Source organism: Biomphalaria glabrata, chromosome 6 (genome assembly GCF_947242115.1).
Source record: "Biomphalaria glabrata chromosome 6, xgBioGlab47.1, whole genome shotgun sequence".
NCBI lineage: Eukaryota > Metazoa > Mollusca > Gastropoda > Planorbidae > Biomphalaria > Biomphalaria glabrata.
Genome location: NC_074716.1, coordinates 24595196 through 24618582, shown reverse-complemented (window position 1 = coordinate 24618582; position 23387 = coordinate 24595196). Strand labels below are relative to the sequence as shown.

At 34.2% G+C, this 23387-nt stretch overlaps 1 protein-coding gene across 1 annotated transcript; it reads left to right on the top strand.

The window, feature by feature from the left end:
• Nucleotides 1-644: 644 nt before the first annotated feature.
• On the top strand, nt 645-22554 carry LOC106050941 (organic cation transporter protein-like). Its single transcript, XM_056033309.1, has 12 exons — nt 645-845; nt 3020-3205; nt 4346-4597; nt 5125-5131; nt 5876-5894; nt 6432-6593; nt 8073-8241; nt 8352-8567; nt 9130-9356; nt 10454-10635; nt 11050-11201; nt 22287-22554. Exons 2-12 carry the CDS (start codon nt 3063-3065, stop codon nt 22384-22386), a joined length of 1629 nt encoding a protein of 542 aa, XP_055889284.1. The 5' UTR covers nt 645-845; nt 3020-3062; the 3' UTR covers nt 22387-22554.
• The last annotated feature ends 833 nt before the right edge of the window (nt 22555-23387 follow it).

Genomic DNA, 23387 nt, shown 5'->3' with positions numbered 1-23387 from the left:
ATAAAGAAGTATTTTAATGAAGGATGCTAGGATCTTTCAATGGTTATAGCACTATTACATTATAGTTAAGTCATTATTAAACCTGCTGTGCTCCATGTCAGTAAACCAAACACTCTCTCACACATTAAGTTTGTCCAGACTGTTCAAACGAACAAAGAGTGCGTAATGACGCAATGAACTAAGGTCAGGAATTTATACTTGACTAGGGCAGTACTCCTTTCAGACCTCACGGGACAGATGATTTAAAGCTCATCTGTTTGTATTTCCGACAGTTAACGGAGGTGTCAATATGTCCAGCACAACGACCAACTAATGTCAGGTACCCATTAGAGTTGGGCGGACTCAGTCTTATTAATACTTATTTTGAAAATCCCCAGACTACACCAAGATTTGAAATCAAGACACTTCGTTTCGTAAGCCAAGCGCTTTATTAGTCTGCCACCAAGCCCTATGGTAATTTTATGTTGAGATATATATAAAGTGCCTTAACAAATATCTATGGCTTATTGTGTCTAGAAAGGCATAAAACAACACCACGGATAAAAGGCGTGTTACTATAATGTGTGAGAGTGTGAGATAGAAGTGAAGAATCATTAAGTGACCTCAACTAATTGAATTCGTTTCACTTTAGTCTGTTGGCTAAAAAAGTGTTTACGAGAGAGGGTGGGGATCGAACCTTGTCACTCCAGATATTGGCCTACTACTGTTTGAAAACAAGATACGTACCTAGCTCAGTTTGTTATAGCTACTGTATTAATGTAGTACATTACTAGCTCTATACTACTACTGTGTTATACTTAAACAGATTTATATGAATGTTAGACAAAGACTGTTATTCTGATAAAGTAAGTACAGTTTCGCTGATGCGCTTCAGGCTGACAAGCCAAGAGGTCACGTGATCTCTGATTTACTTTTTTCCTCTTATTTTCTCATGTGTAATAGTACCTACAATGCAGAGACATAGGGACATGATAGGATGTTATAAAAAATATTGTCACTAAGTATTATATTCTTAACTTGAATAAAACTTTAACGAACTTATTTACAAACCAAAATGAACATAACTTTTATTGACAATAAAAGCAGGTTTGTCAATTAAAGTTGGTTGTGAGTGTGTATGTGTTTCATGTGTGAATGTTGTTTTAATTTGCATCTATATTGTTATTGTTACAGTAGTTACGCTGAGGTTGTCAATTGTAGTCAAACTGAATTTCCATTTGATTGGACCAATAAAAATCATCTTATCTTATCTAAAGTTATGTTCATTTTTGTTTGATCCTTATGTTCGTCCACTTTTGAGTTTATTCTAGATGTATGTTGTGAAAAAATTAAATCTTAAGCAACTTCGGCAAAAAAAAAACCCAACTACTTCAAGATTATAATAAACATTAGTCCATCTTTCTCATTCCACGAATTCCATTCCGATTTCGAATGACTTTTATCAGTATTCACCCCCCCCCCCATTTATCCCCTAATGTTCTTAGTACTTCTTAAACGTGGTTACATCAGAATCTGTTTGGCCAATACAGACACGCTCACACGTTGTACGTAGCAACTCAACTCACACCAAGAGACTATGTCAGTTCATGACAACATTTGTCCAGTGTAATGTACGCTTGTTCTATGGACACCTATAAGTACATAAAGCTGTGTAAGCATGAGTTTACTTAAGTTTTTAAAATAACTGTTACAAAAGTTGGGCCATTCTGCAAATATAATTCTATTTAATAATTAATCATTGTGCATGACCTTGTGCCAAAGTGTCGATTGCAATACCAGATCATGCTAGCTAGAAACGAGTTACACTGAAACCGAAGAAACAATTTTTCAACTTTTCAGTTCTTGCTGGGTGGAAAGACAAAAAATAATTGAGTAAATGTAATGTTGATTTGAGAATATTGTTTTTGAAATCTAGATTTTTAAATCTAAGTTGATGTTGTTTTAACTTTAATTTGTTGCTTATGAAAACATGCACTACCAAAATTAGAACATTATCTTTCTAGTAGTTTTCATTGTAGGTTTCAAGTCTTGACGTAGTAAATAGATCAGTGTATGTTTGCTAGTCCTCTTATACCCCAAGAGCCTTAAATAATAATTTAAAAAAAAAGTGAACAAAACTTGGTAGTTGCTGATTACATAAGAGATAGCTTCATTTAGAAACAAAATAATTCTGCAGAAGGTCACAAAGGAAAAACTTTTAAAGGCTCATTATTGAATATTTTTTCCATTAATTAATTATTTCGTAAAATGCACATCAAGTGTCTGTTTTTTAAGCTGCCCCTAAGAAGAAATTATCTGCACTTAATTTTGTGTGGTCTGTTCGTCCGTCTGTCTGTCCCTTTTAGATATAAAAACTACGAAATATATTGAAAATTCGACAGCATGATATTTTAGATCTTTCAGAATTCTTATCCAACGGCTAATTTTTCTTTTGTGAATGTTAAAAGTTTAATTTTTAAAACAAAAACAGATGACCTTTTCTAGTTTACGATATCTAAACTGGACGGACGGACAGACCCACCAAACAAGACTAATAGCGTCTATTCCCCTTTCCTAAAAATCTCTATTTTTTTTTAGAAAAACTAAAACTTTTGTACACTAGTTGTGTGAATTTTATATAAAAATTATCTGATAGTTTATAATTTGATAGTTCATATAAAAATTCACATCCCGTCGAGAGTTGGGTGAGGACGATTGCCCCTACCCCCCCCCCCCCTACACACACACACACCGATCCGCCAGTGTAACATAGAATCCTTTGCTCTCTCTGCATGCAGAGCATCTTACATTACTTATAATGATTAGATTTAGACAGTATTAAATTTCATATGAGCAATAATATGCGAGATTTAAATGAAGAATATTTTGTATAGAGGGAGATAAGCTTGTACTTGTTGATAGTTTGTAGTTTGTTGCTTCTGATATTCGTGTTTAAAATATTGAAACTTGTACCAGCATTATTTACCAAACAATGGACACATGGTAAGCCCGCTGGGTCTAGTCGTTTTGTTATCTATAGGTGATGTCCCTTGAAAGAACCGATAGAGGCTTGAAAAACAAAAATGAAGTTTGATGACGTCATTCACCAGCTTGGAGACTTTGGCAGCTACCAAAAGCGTATGTTCTTGTTGACATGTCTAGTGTCCGTGCCCACAGCATTCCATGTTTTAATGTCAGTCTTTGTACTGGCCGTGCCAGATCACAGGTAGGATACTTAGTTGAAAATAGTTTATACTTATTTGTATGTAGTTAATATTTATTTAACAACACAAAATTAATGACCAGTTCTCGGTTTTTCTGCAATCTAAAAAGAGTTTGTTTTTAAGCGCAGTTTTACTGTTAATTGGGAATGGTCACATTAGATTTGTTTGCATTACGAATTGCTAGCTGCGGTTGACATTCTTTGGGCAATACATTACTGTAACATAGAAAGAGAAGAGAAAGCAATGTGAAGAATTGTGGAGACCTACAGTGAAACGTACGATTATAACCATAGGCAGATTGGGAGAAATTTTGAACTAAATAGACAAATAAGACAATATCAATGAGGACATAAAGGAAGACCACTTTTGCATATATAATAATACAAATTAGCTTGTATTAAGACGAACGAACATAGAATTTGATTTTACTTATGTAAAAAAATCGCAAAATGTTATCGTCATCGACATATATATATAGAGAGAGACTGGACAATAGAGTCTATTTTAAGCAGAGTAAAATTTTGGAAGATGTAGTTTTTAGAGAGCTAGACAGTAGCTATAAGCAGTATAAAAGTATAAGTATTTATAGGTTCTTTTTCAGCCATAACCAATATAATTAATAGAACCTTATGTCTTCTTCTTATTATTATTATGTGTCTCTAAGCGTGCTATATTATTTCAGGCGGGCATAATAATGATTGTTTGTTATAAAAATGTTTTAGTTTTTTTTTTTAATTTGGCCATTTTGTTGAAAAGAAAATCCGTAGACAAATTTATTTAACTTTGAGTGGATTTGAATTTTGCTGATGACATCGCACTACTGCTTCTTTTTTGTTTTTAATAATTAGTCTAAAATTGGGTTAGTAGACTTTTTTAATATTATAAAATGGTATTTTAACACAATCTAACTCACTACAATAACACTTCTTTTCAGTCTCACGTTCTGGTGTCATCTGTCCTAAGACTGCTGACGACAATGCTACATATCTTGCATCACTTACAACCAATCGCTAACCTCTTCCCAACATCACCATAGAAATACATTATCACACACACACACTCAATACAAGCAATTCAATACCTATTTAAAATATTTTCTTATACTTGTTATCTATTAAACTGAATGGAATGTATTCACACAGATGCGCCATTCCAGAACTGGACAATGACACGTACGCGAGTCAAGGTCCCTGGCATGATGACCTCATCAATCAATCTATCCCATGGCTGAGTCAGAAGAACATGTACTCCCAATGTGAAGTGTTTGTCAAAGATGTCACACAGAGAGACTGGAACAACACGACCAGAAAATGTGACAAATGGGTTTACAGCAAGGAAATATTTACATCCACATTTGTCACAGAGGTTTGTGGGATATATTTACATTCAAATTAGTCACACGGATTGAATTAAAAACATTTACATTGATACACGCCGCAGTGGTTTATGGGATATATTTACGTTGGCATATATCACAGAGGTTTGGGGTGTATACTTTCAGCTAAATATGTCACAGATATTTGTAGAAAACCCATTCATGATAAGTATATTAATTCATTAAACCTAAACTTTCAATTTACACGAACATGAAAACATATAACATGAGAATGTAAACAAACAACACTAACATGTAAACATATTATAATACAAACATGTAAACATATAATACGAACATGTAAACATATAATACGAACATGTAAACATATTATAATACAAACATGTAAACATGCAACATGAACATATAAACATATAACATGAACGTTTAAATATATATATTAGTCGACTGACGGCGTAGCATACGCCTTAGGCCAATGCAATCTATGCTAACGCAGTGGGCCCCACACTTTCATAAAACCCGCGCTAATTCTAGGTGTGAATTATTTAATTTAAACCATTTTATAACTTTTAACATTTCTCGCAGCCTCCTGGTTTACCAGGAGTTCCTTAAAATCTGACAAAATTGAAAAATATACGAAAAAGTCATGGAAATATCCGGAAATTATTAAAATCTTTTGAAAACTCATTCAAATCTCAAGATATATAGAAAATTGTCATTTTTGGGTGTCATTCAATATGGAAAATGACAATCCTAAATGCGATAAAAAAAACGGCATTATCCCGTAATTTTGTAATCTGGTGAAGGAAACTTCTCGCGCCTCAAACTAATTGTGACAAGTCAAAAGCTTGCTGTCAGAGTCACTCAAACTTATCACAGCATTAATTACATTTTATTATTATTTATTTATCTTAGTTTAATTATTTTCCCGTTCTGTCCCCAATTTCTTCACCCGCCCCACCTTTTCCTCTCCCGGCTAGACTCAGTCTACCATCTTGGAGATAGCTAGGCCGCGTCCTTTCACTTATCTGCCCTTGATCGGGGAAAGATAAACACACAATCTCTTTGGTCTTACCCACCGGATATCTGACGGTCGCGGTTGACACCACCTTGGGTGGAATGCAAACCAATCTTTCTTCCCCCCCCCCTCTCCCACGTCTCTCTTTAATCTAGGAGATCACTCGGACCAACACGCCTATTGACCTTTCCAAGGTGCGACTCTTGTCGGACTTCACCCACATGAATTAGCCAATCCCATTTCCTGTTTCCGCCCATATCTCGCGGCCTTTATAAGGTAGATTCAATCAAGCCAGACTCTCTCATTTTCTCATTCTAGCTGAACAGTCGAGTCTGGAGTATTTCATTTATTCTCTTAGAGGAATACCTGGTGGTAAGCCGAACTTAATCACAGTTCCACTTAGTTACTTTATGCATATTTCTCACTGGATATTATCATGTGTATTTTATTATTTCATTTATACTTAATTAGTGCATTGTGTAATTTTCACTATCGTAAGTAGAAAACATAAACACGGCATATCTATATATATTTATGTATTGCATAATTAACTATTAATGCCACGTTGCCCAATTGATCGTTGATGCAACCATGTATATATTTGTACATATTATTTTATTTCCTTTATCTCGGCTGACCGCCTCGATAATTTTACTAGCGCGCTAACACGGCGCTTAGAAAAAATATATGAATTATCTCCCCTTTCTAATCCTACTTTGGCGAGAGTTGCGCCCCTTGAACGGACGCTCTCCCCACTCAAGCTCACTCTTTTGTTTATGGCCGACGGCCATGTGTAAACAATAGCGTCATGGTCGCTGACCAGCGTCCGCCCTCCCCCTCTTTTTCTCTTTCCAACTTGTGTTGTCTCATTGAGATTATTATTTCCCCTTTTATATTGTTATATTGTTGGGCACCATTGGTCAGTTTGCTAGTGGTCTTGCTGTAGCTTTTGTCCACTCTTATGTTCCATTTGTCATCTTGAAGTTTTGTGCCACCTTCTTTGGTAGTGGACTCTACCTGGCTTCCTATGTCATCGGTAAGAGAGTTGTGTCGTGAAGTGTCGTGAATTGTAATGTGATTTTTGTATTAGCCGCTATTAGTTTTGTGTGTGGTCGATCTGTTCGACGTTTGTCCTGTTAAGATCTCATAAACTAGAAACATTAATAAAAATCCAATATGATATTTTACAATTTTCATGCAACGAATATTTTTTTTTATTCAGAAAAAAAATAATTTTTAAAATCAAATATTCAAGTTGTTTTTTTTTTTATAAAAATACACCATTTTTACTACTATTCACTATAAATGAACAACAACATAGGAGACAACTTAGACAAGTAAATACGAGAGGTGTGTCAACAAACAATTCTAAACAGATTACTATTACTAAATAAAATACTTTCTGTCACAAGAGCTACTTATATTTTAAACAATTTGTATGCATATAAGTCGAATATAATTTAAAACAACAATTAATAAGTAGTGTTTCATATGACAGACGTGGAGTGCAAGATGTAAATATTATATTTAAACATTAACCAAAGGGAAAAGTTTCTTTGTTGAAGCATTAAATGAAAAATTGGCCCTTTCAAAACAGTTATGTCAATTTTAAGATCATTTAATAACATCAGATAGGTTCACATGCAACTATATCTTCATAACCTTCAATTCATTGAATACATATGAATATTAACAATGTAATAAAAATAAAATTAATAAATCCCCGTGTATCCTGTGGTATCAGGTCGTTAGTCGAACTAACAATAAAAAATTATCTGCAACACTTTCGACACTCACACGTCTCTTTTTGTATCGACGGAGATAGCGTTGTAGTTTTTGATTGTTTGTAGTTCATAGTTTCTGTTTTTGTTTTTTTTTAAATATTGAAACCTTCCTTTTTACCTGCTTGAGAGGACCATTTTTGGGGCTGATTTTGAGTTTGTGTGCAGTCTTCGTAATCTTGTTTAAAATTACTTTTGTATATCGCAACTCTCATGCTCAGTGCGCTATGGTACAATTTTTTGTTTGTAAACCAGAGGGGAGGGGTTATCTGGGACAAGGCTTCCGTTCTGCCTTTGAGTGCCCAGCCAACACTAACTCAGGTCGAGTGTTTAAACTTAAGACTCTCTTGCTAGATAGCCAAATGGTTTTATGTATCTTAGCCACACATTATACTCATTAAAAGACAATTTTTTTTGGGTAAAACGTTTTCGTCATTGCATTTTGTGGTGGATTATCTTCTGACACCAATGTTAAATATTTAGTTGACTACTCCACGTTATAGTACCCTTAAGGTAATTCTTAGGAGCAAAGCGAAAACATATGAAAGCGATAGTCGAGTCCTGAAATCAGAACATTGTCTTGTTTACACCCTTGGGCCGAAAATACTATAATTTATATTTGCTAGTATAAAATGATCTCTACAAACGATTTAAAAGAAATAAAGAAACTAATAAAAAATGCTTCTATAAAATATCACTGAAACTCGTTCTGACATTCAATGATTTCTTCCAAGGCATGGAGCTTGTGGGCCCAAGGAAAAGAAAATACGCTGGGATTATAAAGGAATGCTTTTGGGTTCTTGGACATTTCCTTTTGATTGCTATCGCCTACGGACTACGAGATTGGAGACACTTACAGATTGTATTATCAATCCCTAACTTTTTAATCATCTCATATTTCTTGTAAGTGACTTGCATATATTTTAAGATAAACACAAATCATGTTTTAATATAAATGTTTTGGTTTTATAACTTTATACTTTGACTGACTGTATATTCTCATTGTTGGCCAGATTACTGAATGAATCTCCAAGATGGCTTGTCAGCAGAAATAGACTACAGGAAGCTTCTGAAATAATCAAAATTGCTGCCAAAACCAATAACGTTACTATGGCGGACAAAATGGCTAATTTGAAAGAGATAGAATTGGACGGTATTGGCGAAAAAGTCTGGCACATGATGACGAATCATGTTCTGCTTATCCGCTGTTTGGTTATTTTTGCCAACTGGTATGAAATTTATTCAAAAGAAATAGATAATATAATTAAAGTAATACAATTACCAAAAGCTTTTTTTTTTCTTGTAAAGGAAAACAAATTAAATACCTGTGATTGTGATTCGTAAAACTTGACTCCAAGCTGCCTAAATGACCGTGTACAAGTTTGTATCATGATCTAAATTAGGATTTTACATTTCCTTTATGCTTAAATGTTATTTTATTGTTGATAATTTTAAAAGAAATTGTCATAATCGTTGCGTATCTTTAAAAAAAAATTAGATAAAATGACAGGAACAAACTATTCCTCAACAGGTTCAAATCCATTAAAAAAATATGGATGGATAACAGGCTACTGTAAAACAATGCTGATTTAAGTACGTTTGTTTCTATTTACAACTATATTTTTTGTGCGAAAATATCTTTGCAATCAAATAGTAGAAAATAGGATAGAAGATGTACTAACAATACATTTCGAATTATACATGAATTCTAAATGCTCACATTTTGAAGGGTACTATGTTTTACGAAAATTGTCTAGCTTACTCAGGGTACTCATGACGTTTTGTTGACAGGATTGTAGCAAGTATGGTGTACTACGGTCTAAGTTTGAATGTTGGCAACCTGTCTGGAGATCTGTATCTGAACTTCTTCCTGTCTGGTGTGGTAGAGCTGCTATCTTACTTTCTGTGCCTGATATTCCTGGACAAAGCTGGCAGGAAGTTATTACAATGTCTCTTTATGTTGACTGCTGGTGCAGCTTGCGTGTGTACGCTGTTTCCTGTACTGTATGGAACTAAAGGTGATAGCAGATTGGTAAAACAAGCATTAGAAAAAAGAATACTCTTTAAAACCAAAGCGTATCTAATGGGAAATAACCGATAATTTTTACCATTTATCTGAATATTACAGGGGTTAGCTCTCTTTCTGCTATATAAAACAAACGCAATTAATTAGTACTAAATGATAAACCAAATGATTATCCGATTGGTTAATTTTTGGATTGATTCACGTATTGTTATTGACAATGAATATTTATGCAAAATTTCAACTTGATTCGAGAATGGGGGAAAAACGTCTGAAAACCTAATTTTGGGACTTCATGTATATATTATTCGTGCTATTTCGAAATCAAACAAAATAATTCATTACAATTTTACCAGACAGACTGACAGAGTGAGTGTCACCGAGTGTATATAAGTTTTGTAAAAAAAAAAAAATGGCTGTAATCAAGACAATTCTCTATCACACTGTGTGTATGCTAAATAAATGTCCGGATTTTTTTTTAAAATTCTTTTTGTCATTTAAATAGAGGAATTTTAAATATGTATATATATATATATATATATATATATATATATATATATATATATATATATATATATATATATAATGTTAATTTATTTTAAAAAAGGCTTTCAATTCTGTATAACAATAATCTGATACATGTTGCTAATAAAACTAAAAGTATTTGCAATGTTCCCATATATATTTTAAATGTTCTTTTTTAGAAAATGGTTGCGGTTTGTATTCTCACACTCTTAGCCGGTTTCACACCAATGTACTTGTTATACTATATTATTTTCAGTAATCATGTGTCATTTCGCGTAAATACCTATAATTCAATTATATCCAACACCAGACACGAATGTCATTAAATGATAATTTTGCTAGATACTTACAACCTTTATGATTAATCTCATATGCCTTGACTCTCAAAATCTGCTGTCATGTTTTGCAATTCGGAGAAGAATCACGTTAATTTTGTTACCAATTAGACTCACGATATCCCTGTTATACTGTATTATTATGATGGTGCCACGATATCCCTAAATGAAGCCCTTGTTTCGTCATTTCATTGCTCACATTCTTCCTATCCACTAATACAATTGTTCACAGATCTTTCCTGGATAACCTTGGTGCTGTCCCTTGTTGGTAAATTCGGCTCTTCGGCTGCGTTTGCTATCATCTATATCTACACTGTGGAGTTATTCCCCACTGTGATGAGAAACTCTGGGCTTGGACTATGCTCTGTCATGGCAAGAGTTGGTGGCATTCTCGCACCTTATATTGCAGATATTGTAAGCTTACATTTGACTGTAATGGAGCTCATTCACCGAAACGAACGGTCACGTGATAGCCATTGTTGATTGGAATTAAGTCGTAAGTTGTATAGAAGATATAAGCAAGCACGTGGTTCAACGCTGTTTACGATTGGTGAATGAGGTCCATTAGCACACGATTGTTCATTATATATGTCATGGGCGTAGCGACGGGAGGGATTCGGGGTTCAACCGATGTTGACCCATCACTTGACCCAAAGCAATATATGGGAGGTGTAAAAGAAAAATATACCTCCCCAAATTCCTTGTCCGAAAAAATATCCTGACTACTCCCATGATGTTTGTTTGTAGAAATATCTTTTTATATACTCGCTTTCAGGTACACGTGTTCTCTGGAGACACGTCTGTAGTGCTACTTATATTTGATTTCAGGGTCAAGTGATCTCTGGAGACATGGCTGTAGTGCTACCTCTACTTATATTTGGTGGAGCCTGTGTGTTTGCTGGACTACTTGCCCTGTTACTTCCTGAGACGGCCAACAAAATGTTACCAGACACTGTGGAAGATGCTAAGAACTTTGGAAGGTGAGAAAATGCACACAGGCTAGTCTTGGAAAAAAGTCATCAATAATCATTTATTTCTGTGTAAAAATAAACAAGATTACAAAGAGAGTTTGTGTTGCCACACAAACTCAGAGGCGGCCCCCGTGGGAGAAGGATTCCTGTCGGATCCGCATATTCGCTGGTCGACGGAGGATGGCATCAAGCAGGGTATGAAACCGTGACCAAGGAGATAATCAGTCCTGCGCTCTAACCGCACAACCAGGCATTGCTCTTAATTTAATGACAAACTGGTTACAAACTAATAGCCTATTATTGATAATATACCTACACATTACGGAATGACAACTACCGGATATGTACAATATGTCAGAAGAGCGATTTTAGATAATCTTTTGGTATTGAGCATTTTCATTTAAATGGAACTAGAATGAGGATGTAAATCTACCTAAATTAAACTTCTAATATAGCACTCTCAATATCTATATCTACTAGATCTAGATCTAAAATATATATTTGGGATAATGTAGAATTTAGATAAGATTTATAAAAAAAAAAACACTAGATAATCAATTAATAGACTAATTGCAATATTAAATTTTAAAATAGTAGATTAGTTTTAGTATTTTATAACATTGCAATATGACATATTGACATTCTAGACTTTAGAAATAAAAAAAATCTACACTTTTAAGTCTAGAAATTAAAATTTTAGATCTTGATCTAGTCTAAATCATGGCTGTCTAGTAGTGCGGTTTGCGCGCTGGACTGTCGTTTGGATTCATTGATGGTCCCAGGTTCAAACCCTACCCGCTTCCATCCCCCGTCGTCCAGCGAGAGGTTTGGACTACAACTCTAAAGGAACATCCGAAACATGTCAAACAACAAACATTCTAAACTAGACCAAGAAATTCTAGATCTAGATTCTACAATGATTTTAATTAGAACTTAAATCTAAATCTAGTTTTAACAAGATTACAAAGAGAGTTTGTGTTACACAAACTCAGAGGCGGCCCCCGTCGAAGTCGGATCCCTGTCGGATCTGCATATTCGCAAATAATATTCAAGAGGTGATTTAATTTTGATGTAAAATGTTTTACACGTTTCGGATGTTCCTTCAGAGTTGAAGATAATTACTTCCTAGTCCAAACCTCCCGCAGGACGACGGGGGATGGGAGCGGGCAGGGTTTGAACCCTGGGCCATCCATAAATCTAAACGACAGTCCAGCGCGCAAACCGCACGACCAGGCAGCCATCCGATGGTCAAAAGTAATAATGTTTCAAAGATTCATTTGCCATAAATTTAAATTTAATAAAAAAAATAGTAGATTAGTTTTAGTATATTAAAACATTACAATATTGATCAAAACGTTTGGAAATGAAAATCTACACTTTTTTTTTACACTTTAAGTTTAGAAATTGAAATTCTACATCTTAATCTAGTCTATTTTAGTCTAAACTAGATCTAGAAATTCTAGATCTAGACTCTAAAATAATTTTAATTAGAATATAAATCCAGATCTAGATATACTGTAATAAAAATCTAGATCTAGTTTAAAAAATCTAGATTAGATCTAAATCAAGATATCATTCCTTTTTTAAACGCGAGTCACATAACGAGGCTTAATAAACATTACTATACCGAGTTCTTTTTTCATTTCATTTGAAGAATTAATTCCATATAACGTCAGAGGGAAAAAAAACACTACGTCACACGGCCTAGCTAGACTAAAAATCGCCTTCATCTATAAGAGCCTTTTATCGAGTGTTCATAGACTTTGGTGCACCGAGTGCGTTCTTTAAGCATTTCATTTAAAGAATTCATTCCATATGACGTCAAAGGAAAAAAAACACTACGTCACACGGCCTAGCTAGAATAAAAATCGCCTTCATCATAACGAGCCTTTTATCGAGTGTTCATAGACATTGGTGCACCGAGTGCGTTCTTTTAGCATTTCATTTAAAGAATTCATTCCATGTGACGTCAAAGGAAAAAAAAAACACTACGTCACAAGGCCTAGCTAGACTAAAAATCACCTTTATCAACACGAGCCATTTCTCGAGTGTTCATAGACATTGGTGCACCGAGTGCGTTCTTTTAGCATTTCATTTAAAGAATTCATTCCATGTGACGTCAAAGGAAAAAAAAAACACTACGTCACACGGCTTAGTTAGACTAAAATATGTTTTCATTAATACAAGCAATTTTTTCGAGGGTTAATAGACATTGGTGCACCGAGTGCGTTCTTTTAACATTACATTTAAAGAGTCCATTCATATGACGTCAAAGAAAAAAAATTCCATTACCTCACAATAGGCTAGTACCGGTACCATAAAAAAAAATGTCTTTATTTACACGAGATATTTAACGAGGGTTCATAGACATTGGTGCACTGAGTTCTAATAGATATTATTTAAAAAGGATCAAAGCCACATTGTTTTTGCGTTTTGTCTGTCAGTCGGTCTGTCCGTTATCTTGATATAAAAAAACAACAACTAAAAGTTATTAAAAATTGATTAACCTTTATTTTACGTTTCAAAACATCGCAATAATTTTTAGGTATGAACACAATTGAAAATTTTATATAATAGATTGTTCCGGATGTTTGTATAAATAGTAAAAGAAAAAGAGAATTTCAGATAAATGTAATACCGTTAATTAAATTTTTTGGATGGTCTCGTATAAAAATTAGATGTACTAAAGCCACGTGGAGAGATTTTCATACCTTACTTTGGTGTTTGGATTCTGTTTTCCTTAAAAATCGGAACATAATATTAACAATAATTAGATTTTTTAATGTTTTAGTTAGAAAGTTAAATGTACTGTAAGAGAGTAGTGAGTTAAAATATTTTTCATAAAATCCGTAAAAACATTATTTCGTAAATGAGAAGATTATTTGTTTATTAATTAGAAGAGGGAGTTCAAACAATTATTTGGCGTTAGTAGATTTTTAAATAAATTCGGAAATTTCTGGCGACGATTTGTAAGAAACAAAATCCGGAACTTTCTTTATCGATTACAAAACTTCTATGTTATGTTTTACAAGAAAATTAAATGTCTAAAAAGTAATTTTCAGTAATCAATTCTAGTAAATTACTTTTTTTAAAAGCCTTATGCGATTTCAAACAATCATTAGGCATAATTCATGTTTTATAAAACAATAGCCGGAACATTTTAACACTTAATGAAATATAAGTCAGTATAGAGATTATGATTTAGCATTAATATGCTATTTACATAAAAAACGGAACAACATATTATTGATAATGTGTTTTTGCAACGTTTAAGCATGGAAATTGAATGTAATATAAGTTAGAAGAGCAAACAAACATTTGTTGGCGTTGATTAGTTTTGCACAAAAAAATCCGGAACAATCAATTTTAGATACTTAAAACTATTGAGATGTTATGGGAGGAACATTAAAGGGTAAATCAGATTTTCAATAGCTTTTAGAGTTCTAGTTTTTTAAATCTAATCGTGACGGACAGACCGACCAACAGACAAAACGCACAAAAATAAGCTTCTTTTATTCGGATGGGGGCACTAAACAAAAAATAAATAAAATCTGATTTTTAAAAAAAGTTTAAGGAATTGGTTTAGCACCTGATCATGTTGCGACGTTACGCTACTGCACGAAAATCGCTGCATAAAAAGTCCATTTAAAAAAATGTGCGTGATATTTACATACAAAGTGCATTATTAGCCTTTATAAACAAACAGAAATGTTTTCTTTTAATTTTAGCAGCTAGTTGACCAGAAAAAACGTCTTTAACTATTATTTGTATTTGTTTTAAACATTTCCTGTACATTTTAAAAATATATTTGACTTAGTGATACTGAAAATACACAAAAATTGTCCATCTTTGTTAGCATATTGTAACATTGCCTCCCTTACATTTACGTAATTGTTTTAGAATTGGTGTATTTTTATGAAAAAATCGCTTGCATAATTAATTTTATAAATTAAACGGTTTGCTTTTAGAAAACCAAAAGTAGCCGTTGCACCTAAACTTTTCAAGCCGGATTTAATGATGAAATAATATTTTTCATATCTCTTCTAGTTTTCGAGATCTGAGTGTGACAGACGGACAGACGGACAGACGGACAGACGGACATTTTGCACAAACCTAGTAGCGGCTTTTTCCCCTTACGGGGGCCGCTAAAAATCTAGCTCTAGTGTAAGAAAAAAAAATATATATCTAGTGTAAAAAATCTAGCTCTAGTGTAAAAAATCTAGCTCTAGTGTAAACAAATCTATCTAGTGTAAAAAAAAATCTAGATTAAATCTAAATCCTATACTCTTAAGCGAGCAATTCTTGTATGTATGTATGTATGTATGAATGTATGTATGTATATATATTTATATATATATAAATTTTATTTCGAAAACGGCCCTAACGATTTTCTTTAAATTTTCAACGTATGTGCATATTAGTGAGAAAAAAAATCTCAAGTCATTGGCCACATCGGGAAAACTCGAGGTCGACCGTTATATCGGTCCGAAAATGGATCATTATCGAAAAATTATATTTGGCTAGAATGTTTTATGAATGAAATTTTCTATATGACGTCAATGGGAAAAAACTTGACACCGCTTACGTCACTAGGCTCACAGCAGTACACTAAGACATTTCTTCGCAAACGAGAAAAAGTCTTAATGATTCAATTGGCGTAATTAAACATTTGCTCACCATCTAATTGTACATTGATCCATTATGAAACTATGGAAGAAAAATAATGAAATTAAATTAAATATCTTTATTTATGATATTGATATTGTGTTTTAAAGGCTTTATAAATTGTTTACACTTCAATTCAGTATACCCGTAGGTAGCTTTTACTTTGTTATTATTTTGCTGGTGAATTGTTGCAATGTGTTTAAGCTTCGAAGTCTACTGTCCCTTACCAAAACATAGGAAATGGTCATAACACAACTTATCAATGCCTTACTTGCATAACCAGTGCCGGCCCTAACATTTGCGGGACCCTATGTGAAATGGATTGCGCGCGTACCAGTAAAGGTAGGGATAAGGATAATAAGTGAAAATAAAGATTTTGTATTAGAAAATAAATTCGTATTTGCATTACATTTTTATTAAATGAAAGCTGACGATGCCGTTTTTTTTATATCACGCGTAGGACTGGCGTTTACCATATTGATTGACACCCCAAAATGACAATTTTGTCTTTTTTAAGGCCATTTTTATGAGTTTCAGGAGATTTCCAGGAGCTCCTTGAAAACAAGGAGATTACGGGAACCCTATTATAAATTATAATGGTTTAATTTTATAATTTACACCTAGAATTAGCGCGGTGCTTTTGAACCTTAGGGGTCCAATTCGGCTGCATAGGACTAAGGCTGGCCCTGATGATATCCAGCTCGCGGTCAACAAATTTTCATCACGCTGATGCTTTTTTTGGTTAACCTCTAAACCTCGGTAAAAAAGAAGTTATGTTCCAGAAGTCACCCAATAAAACCTACTCAGCCCAAAGATCACAGCGCATAGACATCCCTTAAAGCGGTAGATAACTTCACATTATCTGGGAAGCATAGTATCAAATGACGCATTGCTTTAAAGAGAGGTTGATATGTGATCAGGGATAGTCGTGATTTTGGACGCCTCCAAGCGAGAGTGTGGCGAAATAAATCGCTCCACCTGTCTACAAAAATCAGTGTCAACCAGTGATTCTCTCAACCCCTCTTTGTGGATCTGAGACATGAGTACTTTATAGAAAGCAACAAAAACTTTTTGAACGACTTCACCAAAGACAGCTAAACAAACAGCGATATTCTTGCAAAATGGTATGAACTTCTTATAATCCAAAAGTCGCGCATTGCAGGGCATTTTTTCCGTTTGGGGGACGAACATATTTTTAGCAATCTTTTTTTTTTAGTAAACTGAAAGAATTTCGGAGTAACAGAGATGCCTCACAATAACGCTTTCTTTAGAATACTAACGTTTTTAAGTCTCTTAGAAAAAAATACGCGATTTTACTTTGTTTCTAGGTGCACGTTTTACACTATAACGTAGAGATTTTGCATGACTTGATGATTCTTACTAAAGCCATAATAATAAGGCTTTTCTTCGAGTCATTTTCGTAATTACAACAGTATTCCAAAAAAGACTTCGGGTATATATCCTTCCTTAACAAATTATTCACCCGAGCGAGGCTCGGTCACCTGATATTCTAGCTATTATGTCTTTTTAAAATGCGAGTCAAATTAATTTTAATTAATTAGTTTTTAATTAATTTTAGTGTGTAATTTGCTTCTTTTTAATATTGAAGACGTATTGCAGAGGCATCAGACCCTTCTGAAGGGGGATTTAAACTCAAAACCCCTTCTGGCACTCATAGCATTTTGATTGCGTAATTTCATTTTTTTTTGTTTTTTACATTGAAGATGTATTTTTTAGCTTCAAATCCCGCTCGCAGGAGATTTAAACTCTAAACCCCTTTGGCTACGCTCATAGATTTTAGTGAAATTTGCTGTTTTTTTTTTATTGAAGATGTATTTTTTAGCTTTAAACTCCACTGGAGGGGAGTTTAAACTTTAAACTGAGTCAAAACCCATTTAGATACGCTCATAATATTTTATTTGCTTTTTTTTTTTATATTGAAGAGGGGGTTCATCGTAAATTTTGGAGGGGGGTTTAAAATCAAAATCTTCCTTAACAGTGCTCTTGGAATTTGGGGATTGTCGTTTGCATTTTTTTTTGTTTTGTTTTATAGAACAGGGCGATTTTACTGCAAAATCTCCTTGTAGAGGGTTTTAAACTCAAAAAACCCCTTGACTGCGCTGTGGCAAGTGATGGCTTAGTACTAAAATCTCACCTAAAATAAACAAAATCAAAGCAAAAAATCAGTCACTTAAGTCCATCTCTCTCATTTCGCCCCCTGTGACAAGTCAAAAACTCGCTGTCAGAGTCACTCAAAATTATCACAGCATTAATTATTATTTTTCATTTTTTATTTATTTTATTTTAATTATTTCTCCATCCTACCCCTAAATTCTCCACCCGCGCCACCTTTTCCCCTCCAGGCTAGACTTAGTTGGCCACCTTGGAGATAGCTAAGGCGCGTCCTTTCATTTATCTGCCCTTGATCGGGGAAAGGTAAACGCACATTCTCTTTTGTATTACCCGCCGGATGTCTGAAGGACGGTCGCGGTTGACACCACCTTGGTTTGAATGCGAGCTAATCCTTTTCTCCCCCCCCCCCTTTTCCCACTTCTCTCTTTGATCTAGGAGACCACAAAGGTCAACACACCGCGTGATATTCCAAGGTGCGGCTCCCACCTCGAGTCAAATCCACCCACGTGTAAGATAAATCTTAGTCTAGGGCATTTCCTGTGTCCGCCCGCACTTTCCAGGCTTATATAAAGTAAACCAACTCAAATCAGACTCTCTTTCATTCTCATTCGAGCTGAGCTATTGAGTCTGGACTACTTCATACATTCTTTCTCCTAGAGGAATACCTGGTGGTAAGCCGAACTTAATCACAAGTTCCATCTTAATTACTCTGTGTATATTTCCATTGGATTTTATCATGTGTACTTTGCCTAGTTCATTTATATTTAATTAGTGCATTGTGTATTTCTCACTGGCGTAAGTAGAAAACATAAACATGTCCTATGTATTTATTTATGTATTGCATTAATCTATCAATGCTACGTTGCTCAATTGATCGTTGATGGAACCATGTATATATTTGTACATCTTAGTCTATTTCCTTTATCTCGGCTGACAACCGTGATAATTTTACTAGCGCACTAATACTGCGTCTAGAAAAGAGATACGAGTTATCTCCCCTGTAGTGAATTGTCTCCCCTGTACTCATTTTACTCTAAGGAGAGTTGCGCCGCTTGAAGGGACACCCTCTCCATTCAAGCACGCTTCATTGTTCTCGACCCACGGTCATATGTAAACAAACCATCTGGGTCGCTGACCACCGCCCATTCCCCCCCCCCTTCTTTCTCTATCCACCTGTGTTGTTTATTTGAGATTATTATTTCCCCTTCTATGTACATTTTTATATTATTATTTCCCCTTTTATGTACATTTGTATATTACTCCTATCGGCCATCTATTTTCCAAATCCCATTTGTCATCATCTCCCCACTGTGCTCTAAAGCAATTTTACCAATCTGACGAATGCACCTCAGTCGAGGGCATCGATAAGATGCATGAGAGACATGTCCTAACTTGTCTTTATTTATCCGCAGCCTCCCTCAGGTGTCTGCCTATTTAGGTGCTTAGTGCTATTCAGCACTGTATTTGCTATCGAGAATCATCTATTGCCTATTTAATCATTGGATCAACGATCTATTTACCTGCATCTGTGCTTAGTGCTATTCAGCACTGCACTTGCCTACTGAGATCTACTCAACTCTACCACTTGGCGCTATCGGCATTGCCCGCCTATTCGACAGCCCACCTGTCAAGCTATTAGGTGCGACGTCCCTATAGATTCAGATCTGTGCGAGACGTCATAGCTACGCCAACCTTCTGCAACTCACTGGACATATCCCGTTCGCTATGCAGATCCGCTCTGCCCGCAGTACACGTGTGCCCACGGTAGCCGGCCACCCGCCCTATTGTGCCCACTACAGATATTAGATTTTGGGATTGAAACTCCACAAGAACTATATCACCGGCGTCCCTCTATCCGCTAGAGCGCCACCTCCAGCTGCAGAACCTCAAGCCAGGACACAGCAAGCTGCGACATCAACAGGACAACCAGCTAAGTCAGAGGACAAAGTGACATGCTCTCTTATTAAGTGCTAGAGTGATGATCAAAATACCTTACTAATTAGAGATAGATGCAAACCCTCCCCCTTTTTATTCTTATATGTATATTTATGTAAATAAATATTCTTCATTTTAACTTTTGTATCTATCTTTCATTGCTTTGTCTCGTTGCGTGTCTGCTCCCGATTCATATGCTGATAGGTTGGTGTGTGATAGCTTTAAAAATAATCATCCCCTAGACATTAAAACGCGCCAAACACACGTCACATTTCCCCACCTGTCACACACCCCCCTGGCTACGCCCATGGTTCATAGACATTGGTGCACCGAGTGAGTTCTTTTAGTATTTCATTTGATGAGCCAAGTTAGACTAAATATGTATATATATATATATATATATATATATATAAAGGATTAAAGACGCTTTTTTTTTGTCTGTCAGTTTGTCTGTCCGTCATGTTATTAGCGAGAAAATAAGACTAAAATCTATTGAAAATCTGATTAAATTTTAATTTCCCTTTTCGAAACATTGCATTAGTTTTAAGTTTCTATAATAGATTGTTCCGGATGTTTACATATTTAGAGTGAGAGAAAATAAGAATTCCAGATTAATCAAATACCGTTAATTAAATTTGTGGGATGGTCTGTTATGAAAATTAGATGTACCATAGCCTTATGGAGAGGTTTTCAAACCATACTTTTGTGTTAGGAAGTTGTTTTCCTTAAAAATCGGAACATAATATTAACGATAATTAGATTTTCTAACGTTTTAACTTGAAAGTTAAATGTAGTGTAAGAGAGAAGTGCGATTTTACATAAATAGAGTTAAAAAATTTTCATAAAAAATCCGGAACAACCAATTTTCGTAAATGCGAAAATTATTTGTTTTATTTATTAGAAGAGGTATTTCAAACATTTATTAGCTTTATTAGATTTTTCATATAAAATTCGGATCATTTTTGGCGACGATTTGTAAGAAAATTAAGGTAATGTAGGTCAATTTCTTTTTCGAAACAAAATCCGGAACATTCTTTACCGATTAAATAACTTTTATTATGTTTCGGCAAGAAAATTAACTGTAAAATAAGTCTAAAAAGTGATTTTCAATAATCGTTTCTAGTAAATTACTTTCTTATTTTAAAATCCTGAACAACCTATTGTCGATATTTTTGAAAAAAAAATTATTTGAGCAAACAAATATTCGTTGGCATTGATTTGTTTTTCACAAAACATCCGGAACAATCTATTATAGATACTTAAAACTATTGCAATATTTCTGAAAGAAAAATTAAAGGTTAAATCAGATTTACAATAGCTATTAGTGTTATTTGTTAATTTAATCGTGACGGACAGACCGACCAACAGACAAAACGCACAAAAATAATCTTCTTTTATTCGGATGGGGGCACTAAACAAAAATAAATAAAATCTGATTAATTTTTTTTTTTAAGGAATTGGTTTGGTATTGTGCTATGTTGCGACGCTACGCTACTGCACGAAAGTCGCTGCATAAAAAGTCCATTTTTTTAAATGTGATTGATATTTACATACAAAGTGCATTATTAGCCTTTATAAACAAAAAGAAATGTTTTCTTTTAATTTTAGCAGCTAGCTGACCAGAAAAAACACCTTTAACTATTATTTATATTTGTTGTAAACATTTCCTGTACATTTTATTAATATATTTGACTTAGTGATACTGAAAATACACAACAGTTGTACATCTTTGTGAGCATATTGTAACATTGCCTCCCTTACATTTACGTAATTGTTTTAGAATTGGTGTATTTTTATGAAAAAATCGCTTGCATAATTAATTTTATAAATTAAACGGTTTGCTTTTAGAAAACCAAAAGTAGCCGTTACACCTAAACTTTTTAAGCCGCATTTAATGGTGAAATAATATTTTTCATATCTCTTCTAGTTTTCGAGATCTGAGTGTGACAGACGGACAGACGGACATTTTGCTCAAACCTAATAGCGGCTTTTTCCCTTAACGGGGGCTGCTAAAAAAATGCTCAGATAAAGACAGAAATAAAATGTTCAAAGAATTAGAACCGACAATGTTTTGATGTGCATTGTGTCTCGTTGTAACTCAATCTTGTTATTCAATCTTGTTATTTCTTTTTGTGATCAGATCACGGTCAGCAGTTCAGTTAATGTCAAAGAGAAAGATATATATATATCTATATATATCTATTTCTATATATACCAGATTGCCAGGTTTTTGCTGATGTTAATTCTGAAATCGACATAGACAGAATACGATCAACAAGTCCTTCCATCGCTAATACGCTAATACTACACACTTTTTTTTTATTCTTTGATGCTTGTATTTCTATTTTCTAATATTCACAGGAAAAATAACAAGAGAAGTTTCAATCTCCAACCTTTAGAACCAAACTCGGAGAAAATTGGAAAACTCAATCCAGTATTCACCATGGATTCTCCAATTTAGTGCCACGTTGAATTCCTGACAGAATTTAATTGAAGAGCTTTATGTTCCTTGTGCTATTTAAACGATCAAAACATAACTTAACAAAGTCGATAATTGAGATTTCTTGATATAATGGTGAGGATTGAGGATGTTATGTTTTGATATATTCGATAAAAGAAATATGTATTCTGCATTATTTTCTTTACATTTGTTGAAACCTATTCTTGTATGTTGAATATATAATTCTATATTAGGTGTGTTATTTCTTATGACAGCTCCAGGATTGGGAGTGTTGATTTATAGTTTCTTCTGTTTGACTCTGACTCCATAAGTAGATCTGTGTGATGTCATCAGTTAGTCTAATGAAATTGAAACTAGCACATTTTACATCACTTTGAAATAAGAAATTATGAAAGTTAATATTTGAAAGAAAGCATAAGTGTTTATGTTTGTGTTGCACGTAGGCCTATGTGTGTGTGTGTGTTTGTGTGTTTGCGTGTGTGTGTGTGATAAGCAAGAGACAGAAAGATGCGCACAAACAAAATTGCATTGTTTTTAAACTATAGCGTTAGAAAAAAGTAAAAGATAGTGTCTGAGAACTAAAGTGAGTGAAACAAAGTTGAATGGGAATGTAGTTCCTCTTTAGAATGATACCTGTCAAGCCTTAGAAGGAGAATAAAATCTATGCCTGCATTAGATTCATTTCTGGAAGGTAAATATTCATTTGTCTCAGTTCTAGTTATCAGAATAGAAAACAAATTAAGAATTTTCAACTATGCAGCTAGACCCAAGTAAGTAATCACAGGGAAATCAAAGGTAATAGTAGGGTATTAACAGGGTAATTACATGTAATATTAGGGTATTAACAGGAAAATCACAGGTAATATCAGGGTATTAACAGGGTAATCACAGGTAATAGAAGGGTATTAACAGGGTAATCACAGTTACATCATGGTGTTAACAGGGTAATCACAGGCAATGGTAGGGTATTAACAGGGTAATAACATGTAATATCAGGGTAT

Excerpts from the sequence above, each read along its gene's own strand:
- LOC106050941 (XM_056033309.1), top strand. The coding sequence starts at position 3,063 with ATGAAGTTTGATGACGTCATTCACCAGCTTGGAGACTTTGGCAGCTAC. Across the intron at positions 3,206-4,345 it reads CTGGCCGTGCCAGATCACAG|ATGCGCCATTCCAGAACTGG; the intron begins GTAGGATACTTA and ends GTATTCACACAG. Across the intron at positions 6,594-8,072 it reads CCTGGCTTCCTATGTCATCG|GCATGGAGCTTGTGGGCCCA; the intron begins GTAAGAGAGTTG and ends ATTTCTTCCAAG.